The sequence below is a fragment of the Somniosus microcephalus genome, chromosome 22 (genome assembly GCF_052327205.1).
Source record: "Somniosus microcephalus isolate GS21.2 chromosome 22, FLI_Smic_1.0, whole genome shotgun sequence".
NCBI classification, from domain to species: Eukaryota; Metazoa; Chordata; class Chondrichthyes; order Squaliformes; family Somniosidae; genus Somniosus; species Somniosus microcephalus.
Window position 1 is genome coordinate 46,868,244 of NC_141008.1, and position 19,045 is coordinate 46,887,288.

General features: G+C 53.9%; 1 protein-coding gene across 1 annotated transcript in view; it reads right to left on the reverse strand.

The window, feature by feature from the left end:
* LOC147102252 (uncharacterized) overlaps positions 1-17,690 on the reverse strand; it is a 42,157-nt gene extending 24,467 nt beyond the window's left edge. The window contains exons 1-4 of the mRNA XM_085964615.1: positions 17,527-17,690; positions 13,806-13,980; positions 11,629-11,728; positions 10,915-10,998 (exon numbers count right to left, since the gene is read on the reverse strand). Coding sequence (XP_085820741.1) covers positions 10,915-10,998; positions 11,629-11,728; positions 13,806-13,980; positions 17,527-17,636 — 469 coding nt within the window. The 5' untranslated portion in view covers positions 17,637-17,690. The remainder of the gene's footprint in view (positions 1-10,914; positions 10,999-11,628; positions 11,729-13,805; positions 13,981-17,526) is intronic.
* Positions 17,691-19,045: the final 1,355 nt, after the last annotated feature.

A 19,045-nucleotide genomic window follows, 5' to 3' on the forward strand; every position in this document is an offset into this window, starting at 1 on the left:
TGGCAGGAGGGCGAACAGACTGTGGCTGGGGTGGGTAGGGTCTTTGATGATGGTCCGTGACCTCCGTAAACAGCGGGGGGCTGGTGTTTTTGCCCTTGTAGTCAGTGATGGACTGGATGCCTTGCCACATGCGCCGGGGGTCTGAGTTGTTGTGGAAATGATCCTCTATCCGCAGTGTCTGTTTCCTTTTGGCAGTCCTGATACCCTTTTTTAGGTTGGTCCTAGCTGCACTGTAAGCCGGCGCGTCGCCAGATTTAAATGCTGCGTCGCGTGCTTTCAACAGCGAGCGGACCTCTCCGTTCATCCAGGGTTTCTGGTTGGGGTATGTCCTGATATTTTTATGGGTCGTGACGACCTCGACGTCAATTATAATGGGGAATAAGGAAATGGGGAAATGACAGAGAAATTAAACAAAAACTATGTCTGTCTTCACGGAAGAAGACGCAAAAAACTTCCCGGAACTAGTGGGGAACCAAGGCTCTAGCAAGAATGTGGAACTGAAAGAAATTAGTATTAGTCATAATAGTACTGGAGAAATTAATGGGACTGAAAGCTGATAAATCCCCTGAACCTGATGACCTACATCCTAGGATTTTGAAAGAGGTGGTGTAAGAATAAGCCATTTGCTGTAAGAATTTGCTATAACTTGACCAAGCTTAAAAGTTGACCAAATCTAATATACCAGCATGCTTCGAGAGGCTGGTTCCTTTGGGAACTTTGTACGAAAGCTGTTAATCAGATAAGGAAGTGACAGACCCTGAGCAGGAACAAAGTTGGGTGTTACAAAGACAGGAACATCTTCAGGCAAATGGTGTGAACGGCCCACTGATAAGAAGAGGAAAACAACTGCCGAAGGAAATTTTGAATGAAATGAATGGTCTAGAACAGGAGGAATTGGAAGAGAGCCAAATTATGACCATTCATCTGCAGGACGTGGTCAAACATTTAGAATCCCATGCTAAAAAGATAAACCAAATTCTAAAGGAGGACCGGAATACCTCTAGTGAGGCCGTGCGAAATGATGTTTGCGTAATGTATGGATCATGGTTAGTGGATCAAGCCCGTGAAAACCTGCAGAGCCTTGCTGAAGGGAGGCTTTGCTCGTGGGTGACTGATCGACACTTGAGGGCAATGTCCACTTACCAATTTACCATGAATCTGTGTAAAGTCAGGAGGTTGGTATAGGTGTACCTGGTGAAACATGAATGTCATTTTCAGGAACAGAACATCATCACCCTGTTAGGGATGGTATTATACTATCCCATTTTGCCCGAAAAGGCAAACCCAAATCCTCTGTTTCGTGTGAAAAACATAAGAGTATGTCAGGGAGACCACTCAATAAGGTATGATGAACCCCCGAAGTAAGTGATCTGCGTGATGGGACCACATGGGTGGCCCCCGATCTTACCGGGTGCGCACAAGCTCAGGACACATTCATCTGCCCTTATGACATGGTAGAACACGCAGCCCCTGCGTGCGGGTTTGATTGGGATGGGATAGCATAGCATGGAACTGCAACATGAAAGTGGTGGCGGGACAGCATTTCCTCGTACGATCTGCGAATATTGCGTCACTACAATGCACCGGAGTACTAGTACGGTAACAGCCCGACTTGTCCTGTTGCGACGGGAACTTTTTGTTTTACCCCAGTCCAACCTGTGAGACTTGGGGCACAGGTATTATTAAGTATTTATTCGCATAGGCAAGTAGATATAGATCTAAAAGATGAGTTAAGGGATCAACTACACCAGTATGTGACTCGGTTCGGCTATGACATTCCACCTCTACCGGAACACTTGGTAGAGTTAATGAGATGCGTTAGTCAGTCCCAAAAGCACTCCTTTACCTTGGCCCAGGAAAACAGTGAACTGTGTAAAGCAATCCCTAAGGTCGGGGAAGATTCGTCCTGGTGGGTTATCGGTACGAATATCGAGGTTCATCCTTGGATAAGGTTATTTCCCACGTTTTGGTCATTATTCAATTGGTGATTGTGTTATATCTATTGACACTAGCCTGTCGTGTTAACAGGCAATACAAGCAACGAGAGTGGATCAAATTGTTGCAGAAGGCGCCAAGGGAAGAAGACAATGCCTACAAAGTGTAAGTGCCTGTGCACTGGAGGGTGGACTGGAAGAATAAGCCATTTGCTGTAAGAATTTGCTATAATTTGACCAAACTTAAAAGTTGACCAAATCTAATATACCAGCATGCTTCGAGAGGCTGATAGGTTGGTTCCTGTGGGAACTTTGTACGAAAGCTGTTAATCAGATAAGGAAGCGACAGACCCTGAGCAGGAACAAACGGTGGGGCGTTACAAAGACAGGAACATCTTCAGGCAAATGGTGTGAACGGCCCACTGATAAGAGGAAAACAACTGCCGACCATTTTTTAAAAATTCATTCACGGGATGTGGGCGTCGCATTTATTGCCTATCCATAATTGGTGGTGATCAGCCTTATAAAAACTGAGTGGCTTGCTAAGAGTCGACCACATTGCTGTGGGTCTGGAATCACATATAGGCCCAGGCCAGGTAAGGACGGCAGATTTCCTTCCTTAAAAGGACATTAGTGAACAATCCGGTAGTTTCATGGTCACCATTACTGATACTAGCTTTTTATTCCAGATTTATTTAATTAACTGAGTTTAAATTCCCCAGCTGCCTGATGTGTCCAGGCCTCCAGATTACTAGTCCAGTACCCTAACCACTATGCTACCATAACCCTATTTGTCACAGAGTTTGGGACGCATACGCATGGAGGAGCCTGCCCAGGTTTTTAGGGTATGAGATACTGTTTTAAGACACTCGGGGGGACGGGATGCAACTTGGTCAGTTGCCAGTTAAAGTCGCACGTCTAGCCATCGCCGAACTGACCACTCGCTGGTGTTAGTACGTGTGCAGTGTTGGCTTATAATCGTTTGAGCTTAAAGTAAGGGAATAAACCTCTGTATGCTTAGATATAATCGGGAGAATGCAACAGTTTTGTGTGAGCTTATTTGTAACCTCTTGCTGATTTTACGTAAAAAGAAAGTTATTCTCGAATCCTTCTGTTTTGTGTTGTCTGTTCGACGGGTCTGAACTTTGGAAACTGTTGGACGGGTTAAAGGACAAGGGGGAATTTAAACGTCTTGCAGAGGTTATAGAGATTATGGGTGCATTGGTTGTCATTTTCCAAAATTCCATAGATTCTAGAACGGTTCCCACAGATTGGAAGGTAGCAAATGTAACCCCACTATTTAAGAAAGGAGGGAGAGAGAAAACAGAGAACTGCAGACCAGTTAGCCTGACATCAGTAGTAGGGAAAATGCTAGAATCTATTATTAAGGACGTGGTAATAGAGCACTTCAAAAATAGTAATAGGATTGGGCAGAGTCAACACGGATTTATGAAAGGGAAATCGTGTTTGACAAATCTGTTTTGAGTTTTTTGAGGTTGTAACTAGCAGATTAGATAATGGGGAACCAATGGATGTGGTGTATTTGGATTTTCAGAAGGTATTCGCTAAGGTGCCACACAAGGTTATTAAACAAAATTGGGGGTAATATATTAGCATGGATTGAGGATTGGTTAACGGACAGAAAACAGAGGGTAGGAATAAATGGGTCATTTTCGGGTTGGCAGGCTGTAACTAGTGGGGTACCGCAAGGATCAGTGCTTGGGCCTCAGCTATTCACAATCTACATCAATGATTTGGATGAGGGGACCAAATGTAATATATTCAAGTTTGCTGATGATACAAAGCTGGGTGGGAATGTAAGTTGTGTGTGTGGTGTATGTAACCGTTCCACCTTTAAGAGAACTATTTTAAGAGTTGCACTACTTTATCTTGGCTGCTGTATACTGTAATACCGGTGGTGACCACACCGGTATATAAGTGCTGTGTAATGATTTATTGGGCAGTTCCGCCCTGACCTTCGACTAGTAAAGTCCTGTTAAAATTTACTCTTGTGGTCTGTGTAGTAATTCTCAATATAACACACAGACTTAACAGTGGCGACGAGTACGATCTTACCCTGCGGCAGAGAGACATCCAAGGCAGTTTGACGGGCGTTGAGAGGAGGCATCCGTCCTCATCATCCTGCTGAGAAAAGACTCGGGTCTGCAGAGCAAAGGAAGAATTCTGACACGAAGCCTTCCATCAGCAACAGGCAGTGATCATCCCTTCTATCACGGTGTGGGTAAGCCGATCAGCGACGAGCAGCAAGTCGGCCACGTTGGCTGTGAAGTAGGGGAGGGAAAAACGGAGGATATAAGGGCGGCGAACTCGACCACGGCCGGGGAAAAGAGCCGGACAGAAGTCGGGGCCAGAGCCGCTGAGACTGGGGCAGCGTAAGGCACGGGAGCCGCGGTGAATGCAAACGCAGCCGGTGCGAAAGACCGGGCTGCAAGCGGGCTGGGAGACGCAACAGCGTCGAGAGAGAGCTCGACCGCGACCGGTGAAAAAGGCCGGGCAGCTACCGAGGCCGCAAGGCGCAGCGACCGGGACAGCGTAAGGCGCGGGAGAAAATAAAAAAACCGCGGAGAACTCAGCCGCAGCCGGGGGGGAAAGGACCGGACTGCAAGAGGGGCTGGGAGGCACGATTCGAGAACCGCTGGGGAGGGCGAACGCAGAAATACGGCAATCGCCATTACAGCCAGCGGGGGAGAAAGGCAAACGCGGGAAGCCGCCATTTTCGTAGGCGGGGGAAGAAGACAAGCGCGGGAAACCGCCATTTTGGAAAAAAAAAAATAAAAGAAAAATTTCTTTTTGTTTCTCAAGAAGATTGCGAGGATGCCTAAGCGTGGTAACATCAACGATTTCGATCCCGATGTTGAAGATTGGGCCACGTATGTAGAACGCATAGAGGTATATTGTAAGGCAAATAAAATATCAGATGAAGATAAAGCACTAACCTTACTAAACTCAATGGGTGCGAAGACATACGGGCTATTGAAGCATCTTCTATCACCAGCTAAACCGGCGGATCAGACTTTCGCTAATATTGTTGCTGTTCTGAAGAATCATTTGAACCCCACACCGCTGATGTTAGCAGAACGATTTAAATTTTATGCGAGAACGCAACTGAAAGAGGAAAGCAACGCGGAGTATTTAATTGAACTGCGTAAGCTAGCGAAATACTGTCAGTTTGGGGAAAGTCTGAGAGGCACTGAGAGACAAATTCGTGTGTGGATTGTCGAAAGAAGGAACACAAAAGCGGCTGCTTGAAGAGAATGATCTTACACTTGATAAGGCTGTCACTATTGCAGCATCGCACGAAGCCGCAGCGAGAGGCACTGCGGAAATGCAGCTGAAGGCAGCGGTACTCAGCGTAGATCAATTGGCTTTGGGTACAACGAAATGTTATCGTTGTGGAAAGACAACACACGATCAGAACCAATGCTGGTTTAAAAACCAGGAATGTAGAAAATGTGGCAAGCTTGGTCACATAGCTAAGGTATGCCGGTCAGGAAAGAAGACCAGCAAAAAGTCACCGCAGGAAAAGCGCAGAAAGGTACATAAGGTGGCTGAGAAGAGTTCGATGAACAGAATTCGGATTCAGACTCCAACAGCAAGGAACTGGGTAGTCTGAGAATTCACAATGTGAGTAAGGAAGCTGACCTACAAACTATCTGGGTCACACTGCAGATAGCAGGAGTCCAAGTGAAGATGGAATTGGACACCGGATCGGCGTTGACGGTCATGAATAAGCAAGATTACAAAAGGTTATTCAAACATATTCCCCTATGGGATACGGAGATAGTATTGCAGACATACACGGGGCAAAGAGTATACCCCATCGGAAAGATAAAAGTCAAGGTGGTACACAAAGGCAAAGAACACCAAGGAATGGACTTATATGTACTACCTGAGGGGGGTCCGCCACTTCGGGACGGGAGTGGATCAGGAAAATAAATATGGACTGGCACTCCCTAAACGCAATAACAGTAGATTCCGGAAAAAAAGATATCAAACCTGAACGATTGTCCAGAATATTGGATGAGGCTAAAGAGGTGTTCCAACAGGGACTGGGAACACAGAGGAATTAAGGCAAAAATCAAGATTGCAGAACATGCAAACCCAAAATTTTTCAAAGCCAGACCGGTACCTTATGCGATACAACCTGCTGTGGAAGCTGAGCTGGAAGGGCTAGAACGTTCAGGAGTACTGTCTAAGGTGGACTGGAGTGAGTGGGCCACACCCATTGTTCCCGTCATGAAGCGTTCATCGAGTAACAAGCCAGGGGAACCGGGGAAGGTCCGCATCTGTGGAGACTTCAAGATCACAGTTAATCCGGTGCTTCACACGGTGCAATATCCGCTTCCGCGGATTGAGGATATCTTTGCTTCATTGTCTGGCGGGAAACGCTTCACCAAGATAGACCTGGCGCAAGCGTACTTACAGATGGAAGTTGAAGAGTCGCGCCAGTATCTCACAATCAACACGCACAGAGGCTTGTATCGATATAATAGACTGGTTTTTGGAGTGGCTTCGGCTCCAGCAATTTGGCAGAGGGCCATGGAGCAGGTATTACAGAGAATTCCAAGCACTCAATGTTACTTGGACGATATCCTGATTACAGGAGATGACGATGAGGAACACCTTGCAAATTTGAAACTGGTGCTCACCAGGTTGAAGGAATATGGCCTTCGAGTTAATCGCCAGAAATGTGAGTTCTTTCAGAAACGGATCTCGTACTGTGGTCATGTCATTGACCAGGAGGGGCTGCACAAGTCACCTGATAAGATCGAAGCTGTTGTGAAGGCTCCCGCTCCGGAAAATGTATCCCAGTTGAGGTCGTTCCTAGGGTTGATTAACTATTACCATAAGTTTCTGCCAAATCTATCCACGGTGCTGCACCCGCTGAATGCTCTTTTGCAGAAAGAAGTACCATGGAAGTGGAGCGAGGACTGTAAGAAGGCCTTTCGCAAAAGCAAGGCATTGATCACCTCAGAGGAAGTGTTGGCTCATTTCAACCCAACGCTACCTATTCGTTTAACTTGTGATGCTTCTCCTTATGGTATTGGAGCAGTACTCTCACACAAGTTGCCAAATGGCTTGGAAAGGCCAGTCGCATTTGCATCCAGATCATTGACCTCCGCTGAGCGCAACTATGCTCAGATAGATAGGGAGGCTCTCAGCCTGGTGCGGGGAGTAAAGAAGTTTAATCATTACCTGCAGGGCCAGAAGTTTACACTGCTGACAGACCACCAGCCGTTGGTATCCATATTCAACCCTAAAAAGGGCGTTTCCATTATGACAGCGCAAAGGCTACAGAGGTGGTCCCTTTTCCTAGGGGCACACCAATATGACATAGAATACAAAGGATCAAAACAGCATGGGAATGCTGACGGTTTATCGCGCCTACCATTGCCAACGGTAGAAGAGGCGCCTACAGTGGACCCAGTGGAGATGTTCCACTCAACCATAGTGGAATGTCTACCAGTAACAAATTCTACCATCGAAAAGGAAATGAGAAATGACCCGACTCTCTCACGAGTCTACGATTTAACGGCGAAGGGATGGCCAGCACATGGCGAACCACTGTTGCCAGCATTCTCGCAAAGAAGAGAGCAGCTGTCAGTGTGCCGAGGAACTTTGATGTGTGGATCCAGAGTGGTGATTCCACCCAAACTCCAGCATAAAGTGCTAAAGGAGCTTCACGAGGGGCATCTGGGTGGAGTAAAAATGAAGAACCTAGCCAGAGCGTTTGTGTGGTGGCCAGGTATCGATGGAGACATCGAAGAAATGACCAAGAGCTGTCTAGGATGCCAGAAGGTCCAAAACGCCCCACCACATCCATGGGAATGGCCCTCATCTCCATGGCAAAGGGTACATATCGACTTTGCTGGTTCATTTATGGACTCAATGTTCTTAATCGCGGTGGGTGCACACTCCAAGTGGCCGGAGGTAATAAAGATGTCCTCCACCACCACGGAAAAAACCATCACAGTATTGAGGACCATATTTGCCAGGAATGGGCTGCCGGAACAGATCTGTTCTGATAATGGACCGCAATTTGTGTCCGAAGAATTCAGGAAGTTCTTAAAAAACAATGGGGTTAAGCACTACACGTCCGCCCCATACCATCCCGCCACCAATGGATTAGCTGAAAGGTTTGTCCAGACCTTCAAGAAGGCCATAAAGGCCATGGGTAATGAAGACATAAATCTACAACATAAGGTAGATAACTTCTTGTTGGCGTACAGGAATGCAACACATGCAGTCACAAACCAAACTCCCGCCATGATGTTTTTCAATAGAACACTAAGATGCCGGCTGGATTTGATCAAGCCAAACATCAGAAGGGACGTAGAGAACCGGCAATTTCAAGGCATGAATGAAAGGCCAACTAGAACCTTCCAGATAGGTCAACAAGTTTTGGCCCGGGACTACCGTACCGAGAAATGGCAGCCTGGAACTATTTGCACACGACTAGGACCGCTGATGTATACCGTGGACATTGGTGAAAGCATAATAAGGCGCCATGTTGACCAGATCATAGAGTCATCCGAAAAGGGACAACCTACTCCACAACTCTATACGCCTAGTGATGAAGCAGAGATACCCATAGTATCTACCTCCGATCCGGTGATACTGGAATCAGATGAACCCGACACTGGCATTCAAGCCGAATCGACCTTGCCAAAAGAACCTACTACACCACCGAGGCGTTATCCGGACCGAGTCAGGAAGCCTCCAGAGAGACTGAATCTGTGAACTGTTGTACATGAAGTTGTGTATATATGTTATTATGTTATGTTAATGGGGAATTTCTACTGTTAAGCTAAAAAGGGAGGATTGTGGTGTATGTAACCATTCCACCTTTAAGAGAGCTATTTTAAGAGTTGCACTACTTTATCTTGGCTGCTGTATACTGTAATACCGGTGGTGACCACACCGGTATATAAGTGCTGTGTAATGATTTATTGGGCAGTTCCGCCCTGACCTTCGACTAGTAAAGTCCTGTTAAAATTTACTCTTGTGGTCTGTGTAGTAATTCTCAATATAACACACAGACTTAACAGTGTGGAGTATGCAAGGAGGCTTCAAGGGGATATAGACAGGCTAGGTGAGTGGGCAAGGACATAGCAAATGGAATATAATGTGGAGAAATGTGAAGTTATCCACTTTGGTAGGAAAAATAGAAAAGCTGAGTATCTTTTAAATGTTGAGAGATTGGGAAATGTTGGTGTTCAGAGGGACCTGGGTGTCCTTGTACACGAATCACTGAAAGTTAACATGTAGGTACAGCAGGCAATTAGGAAAGCAAATGGTATGTTGGCCTTTATTACAAGAGGATTTGAGTATAAGTGTAAAGATGTCTTACTGCAATTATATAGGGCCCTGGTGAGACCACACCTGGAGTACTGTGTACAGTTTTGGTCTCCTTACCTGAGGAAGGATATACTTGCCATAGAAAGTGCAACAAAGGTTCACCAGACTGATTCCTGGGATGGGGGGGATTGTCCTATGAGGAGAGATTGAGTACACTAGGTCTATATTCTCTAGAGTTTAGACAAATGAGAGGTGATCTCATTGAAACATACACAATTCTTACAGGGCTTGACAGGGTAGATGCAGGAAGGATGTTTCCCCTGGCTGGGGAGTCTAGAACCAGGGGTCACAATCTCAGAATAAGGGGTCGGCCATTTAGGACTGAGATGAGGAGAAATTTCTTCACTCAGAGGGTGGTGAATCTTTGGAATTCTCTACCCCAGAGGGCTGTGGAGGCTCAGTCATTGAGTATATTCAAGACAGAGATCAATAGATTTTTGAATATTAAGGGAATCAAGGGATATGGGGGATAGTGCAGGAAAGTGGAGATGAGGTAGAAGATCAGCCATGATCTCATTGAATGGCTGAGCAGGCTCAAGGGGCCAAATGGCTGAGTCCTGCTCCTATTTCTTCTGTTCTTAAACTTGACCAGACCTTCACGGGGTAGAAATGGCACCGAGCAGCAACGGGAGAGTGGGGGCAAACATCGCATGTATGGTTTTCAGGAGACCTTTAGAGGAGGGAGATAAGACAACGAGGCCGAGGGAGGGGTTCGAACAGCCGAAGGCTTTGCCATCGAGGGGGGAAGCTGAGCAGGGTGCAGGACAGGGAGACCAGAAGTCGCCAGCAATTCTGGGCCACAATGACAAAGATGCTGGCTGTACACTCAACCAGTGTCAGAGGAACGAGGGGTATGTGCTGGGACTGAGGGCCCAGGGGTGAAGGGTGGGGACAGGACCTGTGGGAGGTTTATAAACAGTGAGGATTTGAAATTCAATGCATTGAGGTGGTGCAGAGTCGATGGCCACAGGCTGGCACAGGACTGCAGAGCAAAGGGAATCAGAATACTCCGTTTTATTCTAGTATTGACCATTCAGAAGATTTGAAAGACAGCAGCACTACTCTTTAAAAAAACAAGAGTGCAGGGGGCCAGCTGGAGAGCTATTCCCAAACGGTCCTCACACCCCTCAGAACAGCCAATTAATTCATCTTTCAGTGAGTGAATTTCATGTTCATCAGATGAAGGACATTCATACATAACATTGTAGGCAAAGCGCCCTCTACACTGGCCCATCAAACACTCCCAGGGCAGGTACAGCACGGGTTAGATACAGAGTAAAGCTCCCTTTACACTGTCCCATCAAACACTCCCAGGGCAGGTACAGCACGGGTTAGATACAGAGTAAAGCGCCCTCTGCACTGTCCCATCAAACACTCCCAGGGCAGGTACAGCATGGGTTAGATACAGAGTAAAGCTCCCTCTACACTGTCCCGTCAAACACTCCCAGGGCAGGTACAGCATGGGTTAGATACAGAGTAAAGCTCCCTCTACACTGGCCCATCAAACACTCCCAGGGCAGGTACAGCACGGGTTAGATGAGTGTCTCTATAAAAAAGAGGCTGCGGCTGGTTATCTGGATGATTTGTGCCGATACCTTACCCGCTCGTTTTGGCGTTGTTGGCTCGATGGGAGCAAAGGCACTGTGCTCGCTCCTGATGCCACACGGAGCCCCTTCCTGATGCTCTGTAAAACCAGACAGTAGGAAAAGAATAGATAAATCTGAGCACTGCAGTAAACAGCAAACAGTACCGTTCAGTCCAAGCAGCACAGCAAGGCAGACTCTCCTGAAGGAGCTGCCTCTGCATGGGATTGAGTTCCACAACTGCCCTCTGGTACCTCACCAAGTTGCCATGCTTCATGTGTGAACCTAGACTATTGAGCGTTGGAAAGCTATTCGACTAAAAGAGGCGCCATAGCTTTGTTGGGCACTGTCCGCACCCAATGCACGTACACGGTTTCCAGCAGGAATGATTGGGAGGCAATGCATGGGTTTGCTGCCGACTGCAGCCCCTCTACGCTGCCTTGATAATGAGCACCGTCACTGCAGCACTGGCGAGGTCTCGTTTTATCCTGTGCAGTGAGGGACATTGGCTAAGACTAAAGACTAAGATAAATTTTGAACAGAAGTCTTGCAGGCGACCTTCATCCCGTCAGACAGGGTAGGAATCAAATCCAGAGAGCAAAGGCCAGTGTCTGACCCGTCCCAACCCCTGCCCACCAAGCCCCCTCCCCTGACCCCCGCCCGCCCCCCGCCCCTGACCCCTATCCACCCAACCCCCGATCAGCTCTCCCCCGCCTCCCCAATGGATTTACCTTCGCTGGATTGCACCCTCTCCTCCACTTCCTGTGCCTCCTCCTTTGTTTCGGATGCAGGGGGCAGTTGGTCAGTCCTGGCAACGGCCCCTGGTCGATTCTTGAGAAAGCAAAGCAACGAACGTCAGAGATTTCAAGCAAAGACACTGAATTACAAAATGAACCAGCACAAAACCTTAGAAAAAAGGTCACCCCGGCAAGTTACTGTCTCCCGGCCCAGACCCGCTGACCGGGGCCTCTCCCGGCCCAGACCCGCTGACCGGGGCCTCTCCCGGCCCAGACCCGCTGACCGGGGCCTCTCCCGGCCCAGACCCGCTGACCGGGGCCTCTCCCGGCCCAGACCCGCTGACCGGGGCCTCTCCCGGCCCAGACCCGCTGACCGGGGCCTCTGTTTAGCATGCATGTTTAGTCCTGTGTTGCAGCTTCCCCAGGTTGGCACCTCGTTTTCAGGTACACTTGGTGCTGCTGCTGACATGCTCTTCTACACTCCTTATTGAACCAGGGTTGGTCCCCTGGCTTGGTGGTAATGGTAGAGTGAGGGATATGCCAGGCCATGAGGTTACAGATTATGGTGGAATACAATTCTGCTGCTGCTGATGGCCCACAGCGCCTCATGGATGCCCAGTTTTGAGCTGCTCGATCTGTTCTGAATCTATCCCATTTAGCATGGTGGTAGTGCCACACAACACGATGGAGGGTGTTCAGTGTGATCCTCAGTCTGGTTATTATCACATTGCTGTTTATGGGATCGTGCGGTGCACAATTAGGCTGCCGTGTTTCCAACAATACAACAGTGACTACACGTTACCTGGCTGTGAAGTGCTTTGGGGCGCCCCGAGGTCGTGAAAGGTGCGTCTCAACTAACCGACTGCCAATGCCCTAGTGTGACTCGAACAACAATAAAAATCTCAAACTTGCACATGCAGCAACTGAACAAGTCCCATCAGCCGCAAGTATTCTTCTCAGTGACTGCCGGCAACATCGGGGGAGCTGGCATCGTGATAGCACGAGGCGGGTGGATGCTGTGATCATCATCAGTGGAGAAAGAGCCAGTAACCTGGGATGGTTCAGTGATTATTGCAGTTGTAAGTCGGTTAACTCAACCACACAACTGCACTCTGAACTCCTCCCAGCTGCCTCCAGACCAGCCATTTGTGTTTCCTTTGCTTCTGCACGAGCAGCCCAGATACCTCAGTCTGGTAAGCAGGCTCAGCTGTGAGCTCAGAGAATGAGCATTAGCAGGCTATTGGACCATGGAGGGCATCACAGCCAGGCTAACGGTCAAGTGTGTGCACACTCCAGCGCTGGATGGTGATCAGTGCATTAACCACTTCACCACCCAGGCAACAACTTCCATTTATACAGCGCCTTTAATGTAGTTAAACGTCCCAAGGCGCTTCACAGGAATGGAATAAGACACCGAGCCACATCAGGAGTTATTAGGACAGGTGACTAAAAGCTTGGTCAAAGAGGTAGGTTTTAAGGAGCGTCTTAAAAGAAGAAAGAGAGGTGGAGAGGTTTAGGGAGGGAATTCCAGAGCTTAGGGCCCAGGCAGCTGAAGGCACAGCCATCAATGGTGGAGCGATGGAAATCGGGGTTGGGCAAGAGGCCAGAATTGGAGCAATGCAGAGATCTTGGAAGGTTGTAGAGCTGGAGGAGGTTACAGAGATAGGGAGGGGTGAGGCCATGGAGGGATTTGAAAACAAGGATGAGATTTTTTAAATTTTTTTTAAATCAAGGCGTTGCCGGACCGGGAGCCTATGTAGGTCAGCGAGCACAGGGGGTGATGGGTGAACGAGTCTCAGTGCGAGTTAGGAGACGGGCAGCAGAGTTTTGGATGAGCTCCAGTTTATGGAGGGTGGGGGATGGGAGGCTGGCCAGGACAGCGTTTGGAATAGTCGAGTCTGGAGGCAACCAAGGGACGGATGAGGGTTTCAGTGGATGAGCTGAGGTAGTTGGGGAGACGGGTGATGTTACGGAGGTAGAAGTAGATGGTCTTGGTGATCACAGCTAAGGCGACGCTCAAAGGCGTGCACTTTCCAGCAGGGGCCACTGGGCGGTGATCAGCGCACTGACTGACTTCACCAACTGGGTTACTGGGAGCCCTTTCTGCTCGTGAGCCGGTGGCGGGGGGGGGGGGGGGCAGAGTATGGAATCGCGAGTTACAGGAGACCCACCTGCTGCCAATTCCTTAGAGTGGTCTCAGCTGACTTGGTGACGTCTTGCATTTGTCCTTTCAGAGCAGAGATCTCTACCATGCCCTGGTTCATCTGCTCTCCCATCTCCAGCAACATCTCTCGCGCATCATTCTGAACCGTATCCAAGTTCATTTGGAAGCGCTCACACCGAGCCCTGGTTGAGAGAGAAAATAAACATCTTTACTGGTGCAGCAATGAGGATTGCAGGCAATAATTCTCGTTCAGTCACAGGAGGATCAGAGAATTCCACCACAGCCGAGGTCACCTCCCAAATACCAGCCCAGCGATTCCAAGACCTTCCATTTACTGACCCCCACTGTGACCTCAGCCCGCCCCGCCGACCTCAGCCCGCCCCAACCCCCGACCTCAACCCGCCCCTCCCCACCCCGACCTCAGCCCGCCCCAACCCCCCAACCTCCGCCCGCCCCTCCCCTCCCCCCCACCTCAGCCCGCCCCAACTCCCCCCGACCTCAACCCGCCCCAACTCCCCCCCCCGACCTCAGCCCGCCCCAACTCCCCCCCCCCGACCTCAGCCCGCCCCAACTCCCCCCCCCCGACCTCAGCCCGCCCCAACTCCCCCCGACCTCAGCCCGCCCCAACTCCCCCCGACCTCAGCCCGCCCCAACTCCCCCCCTCCCCCGACCTCAGCCCGCCCCAACTCCCACCCCGACCCAACTCCCCCCGACCTCAGCCCGCCCCAACTCCCCCCGACCTCAGCCTGACCCAACTCCCCCCGACCTCAGCCCGCCCCAACTCCCCCCCCGACCTCAGCCCGCCCCTCCCCTCCCCCCCACCTCAGCCCGCCCCAACTCCCCCCGACCTCAGCCCGCCCCAACTCCCCCCCCCCGACCTCAGCCCGCCCCAACTCCCCCCGACCTCAGCCCGCCCCAACTCCCCCCGACCTCAGCCCGCCCCAACTCCCCCCCTCCCCCGACCTCAGCCCGCCCCAACTCCCACCCCGACCCAACTCCCCCCGACCTCAGCCCGCCCCAACTCCCCCCGACCTCAGCCTGACCCAACTCCCCCCGACCTCAGCCCGCCCCAACTCCCCCCCCGACCTCAGCCCGCCCCTCCCCTCCCCCCCACCTCAGCCCGCCCCAACTCCCCCCGACCTCAGCCCGCCCCAACTCCACCCCCCCGACCTCAGCCCGCCCCTCCCCTCCCCCCCACCTCAGCCCGCCCCAACTCCCCCCGACCTCAGCCCGCCCCAACTCCCCCCCCCGACCTCAGCCCGCCCCTCCCCTCCGACCTCAGCCCGCCCCTCCCCTCCGACCTCAGCCCGCCCCAACTCCTCCCCGACCTCAGCCCGCCCCAACTCCCCCCGACCTCAGCACGCCCCAACTCCCCCCGACCTCAGCACGCCCCAACTCCCCCCCGACCTCAGCCCGCCCCAACTCCCCCCCCGACCTCAGCCCGCCCCAACTCCCCCCCCTGACCTCAGCCCGCCCCTCCCCTCCGACCTCAGCCTGCCCCAACTCCCCCCCCCGACCTCAGCCCGCCCCAACTCCCCCCCGACCTCAGCCCGCCCCAACTCCCCCCCCGACCTCAGCCCGCCCCAACTCCCCCCCCGACCTCAGCCCGCCCCAACTCCCCCCCCGACCTCAGCCCGCCCCAACTCCCCCCCCCCCGACCTCAGCCCGCCCCAACTCCCCCCCGACCTCAGCCCGCCCCAACTCCCCCCCCCCGACCTCAGCCCGCCCCAACTCCCCCCCCCCGACCTCAGCCCGCCCCAACTCCCCCCCCCGACCTCAGCCCGCCCAACTCCCCCCCCGACCTCAGCCCGCCCCAACTCCCCCCCGACCTCAGCCCGCCCCAACTCCCCCCCCGACCTCAGCCCGCCCCAACTCCCCCCGACCTCAGCCCGCCCCAACTCCCCCCGACCTCAGCCCGCCCCAACTCCCCCCCGACCTCAGCCCGCCCCAACTCCCCCCCCGACCTCAGCCCGCCCCAACTCCCCCCCCCGACCTCAGCCCGCCCCAACCTCAGCCCGCCAACTCCCCCCCCCGACCTCAGCCCGCCCCAACTCCCCCCCCGACCTCAGCCCGCCCCAACTCCCCCCCCCGACCTCAGCCCGCCCCAACTCCCCCCCCGACCTCAGCCCGCCCCAACTCCCCCCCCCCGACCTCAGCCCGCCCCAACTCCCCCCGACCTCAGCCCGCCCCAACTCCCCCCCCCCGACCTCAGCCCGCCCCAACTCCCCCCGACCTCAGCCCGCCCCAACTCCCCCCGACCTCAGCCCGCCCCAACTCCCCCCCGACCTCAGCCCGCCCCAACTCCCCCCCCCGACCTCAGCCCGCCCCAACTCCCCCCGACCTCAGCCCGCCAACTCCCCCCCCCCGACCTCAGCCCGCCCCAACTCCCCCACCCCGACCTCAGCCCGCCCCTCCCCTCCGACCTCAGCCCGCCCCTCCCCCCCGACCTCAGCCCGCCCCAACTCCCCCCCCGACCTCAGCCCGCCCCAACTCCCCCCCCCGACCTCAGCCCGCCCCAACTCCCCCCCGACCTCAGCCCGCCCCAACTCCCCCCCCCCGACCTCAGCCCGCCCCAACTCCCCCCCCGACCTCAGCCCGCCCCAACTCCCCCCCCCGACCTCAGCCCGCCCCAACTCCCCCCCCCCGACCTCAGCCCGCCCCAACTCCCCCCCCCGACCTCAGCCCGCCCCAACTCCCCCCCCCCCCCCGACCTCAGCCCGCCCCAACTCCCCCCCCGACCTCAGCCCGCCCCAACTCCCCCCCGACCTCAGCCCGCCCCAACTCCCCCCCCCCGACCTCAGCCCGCCCCAACTCCCCCCCCGACCTCAGCCCGCCCCAACTCCCCCCCCGACCTCAGCCCGCCCCAACCCCCCCCCGACCTCAGCCCACCCCAACTCCCCCCCCGACCTCAGCCCGCCCCAACTCCCCCCCGACCTCAGCCCGCCCCAACTCCCCCCCCGACCTCAGCCCGCCCCAACTCCCCCCCCCCCGACCTCAGCCCGCCCCAACTCCCCCCCCCGACCTCAGCCCGCCCCAACTCCCCCCCCGACCTCAGCCCGCCCCAACCCCCCCCCGACCTCAGCCCACCCCAACTCCCCCCCCCCCGACCTCAGCCCACCCCAACTCCCCCCCCCCCCGACCTCAGCCCACCCCAACTCCCCCCCCCCCGACCTCAGCCCACCCCAACTCCCCCCCCCCCCGACCTCAGCCCACCCCAACTCCCCCCCCCCCCCGACCTCAGCCCACCCCAACTCCCCCCCCCCCCCGACCTCAGCCCGCCCCAACTCCCCCCCCCCCCCCCCCAACTCCCCCCCCCGACCTCAGCCCGCCCCAACTCCCCCCCCCGACCTCAGCCCGCCCCAACCCCCCCCGACCTCAGCCCACCCCAACTCCCCCCCCCCCCCGACCTCAGCCCACCCCAACTCCCCCCCCCCCCGACCTCAGCCCACCCCAACTCCCCCCCCCCGACCTCAGCCCACCCCAACTCCCCCCCCCCCCCCCCCCCCCCCCCCCCCGACCTCAGCCCACCCCAACTCCCCCCCCCGACCTCAGCCCACCCCAACCCCCGGACCTCAGCCCGCCCCAACCCCCGACCTCCACCCGCATTTGTCTGGGTGGTTGATTCCCTGTTCCCACGTCCTCCATGCCATCAGCCAGCAATCCACCCCCCCCCCGGTGAGGGTGGGCAGGGGAGGGGAGCGAAGCGGTCCACTCACTCGCTCACTCACCGCAGCTCCTCACATTCCAGGTTACGAGCATGCAAGAGGCGGACCTGCTCACTGAGCTGTCCCTCCGTCTCCATCAGCTGCTCCCGGGACATCTTCAGCTCCTGCTCCATAAACTGACACGAGAGAACAAACAGGATATTCAAGGGTTTACTCTCCCAATAGAGCAAATCAATCAACCTCCTCCCCCCACCTACTGCAGCCACCCAGAGAGCCCAGCGACTTCAGCCACCCTGTTGTAGGGTCGCGACACACCAGCGTACAAAAATAACAGACAGGAGAAGGTCTCCTGGTCCATCCAGCCTGTCCCTAACAGTTGTGACGCCTTGTGCATCACCATAGACACTTCCCATCCTCCCAGAGATTAAAAAACCAGGGTCAAGTAGAGGGGGGGAAGAAAAAAAAAAAAAGGGAAAATTCCTCTCCGACCCTCTTAGAGGATCAAAACTAGTCCAGGAGATCAGTCTGGCCCCGATTTATATTACAGGGTATCTAGCTCTTGTACGAGGTGATCCTTAATCCACCCTCCCTTGTCCGAAGGGGATGACTCTGGCTGGAGCCCACTTCCACGGGCGCTGGACACACTCTGGTATCTCACTCTGTGACCCGGAGTAGCAACAGACTATGTGTGCCGTGTCTAACCCCCGTGCCATCCTCACCCAACCCACACGTTCCACCAGGACTCTCTGGATAGCAAGCAGGAGCCCAGTTGTTGAGGAGACGCATGCGGCCCATCGTACTACCCTTACAGCCCCTCTTCACTCCTCCCCAGCCATCTCTGTACAGACCAGGGGACAAACTAGCAGCCCTTCCCGTCCAGCCGATCTGCACACGAGGCAGCAGGAGCTCATGCCTTATTGTGCTCGCAGCTCCCAAACTCATAACTGGCGGGAAAACTCGTCTGGAGGTCCTGGTTTCCTGGGCTCAGCGAGTCAAATAAAACAGACATTACCTCAGCCTGTGTGCACAAAGAAGGGTTCATAGAATCAGAGAAACTTACAGCGCAGGAGGCGGCCATTCGGCCCATCGTGCCTGGGCTGGCTCTTTGAAGGAGCAGTCGCGCTCAGTCCCTCATCCCCTGCTTTGTGTCCGTAACCCTGCGAGTTCCTCAGCCTCGTGTACCCATCCAACTCAGTTTTAAATTTATTTATGGGATCGGCTTCTACCACCTTTTCAGGTCGAGCGTTCCAGATCCTGACAACTCTCATCTCCCCGCCCTGCCAACGATTTTGAATCTCTGACCTCTGGTATTGACCCACTCACCAAAGGGAATCGTTTTTCTCTCTCTACTCTATCAAAACCGCTCATCTTGAAAATCTTAGTTTTTTAATATTGAATGAACCTAAGTGCACCGAGCTACATCTACAACCCAAGCAGCACTAACAGCCCCGTCAACATAGCCACTCATCCCGGGGCACTTCACACAAGGGTGGATCGGACGGGCCAGGGTTGGGAGGTGACCAAAGGGAGGTCAAAAGTCAGGTTTTGATGAGACCTTTGAAAGGGGATAAAACAAAGAGAC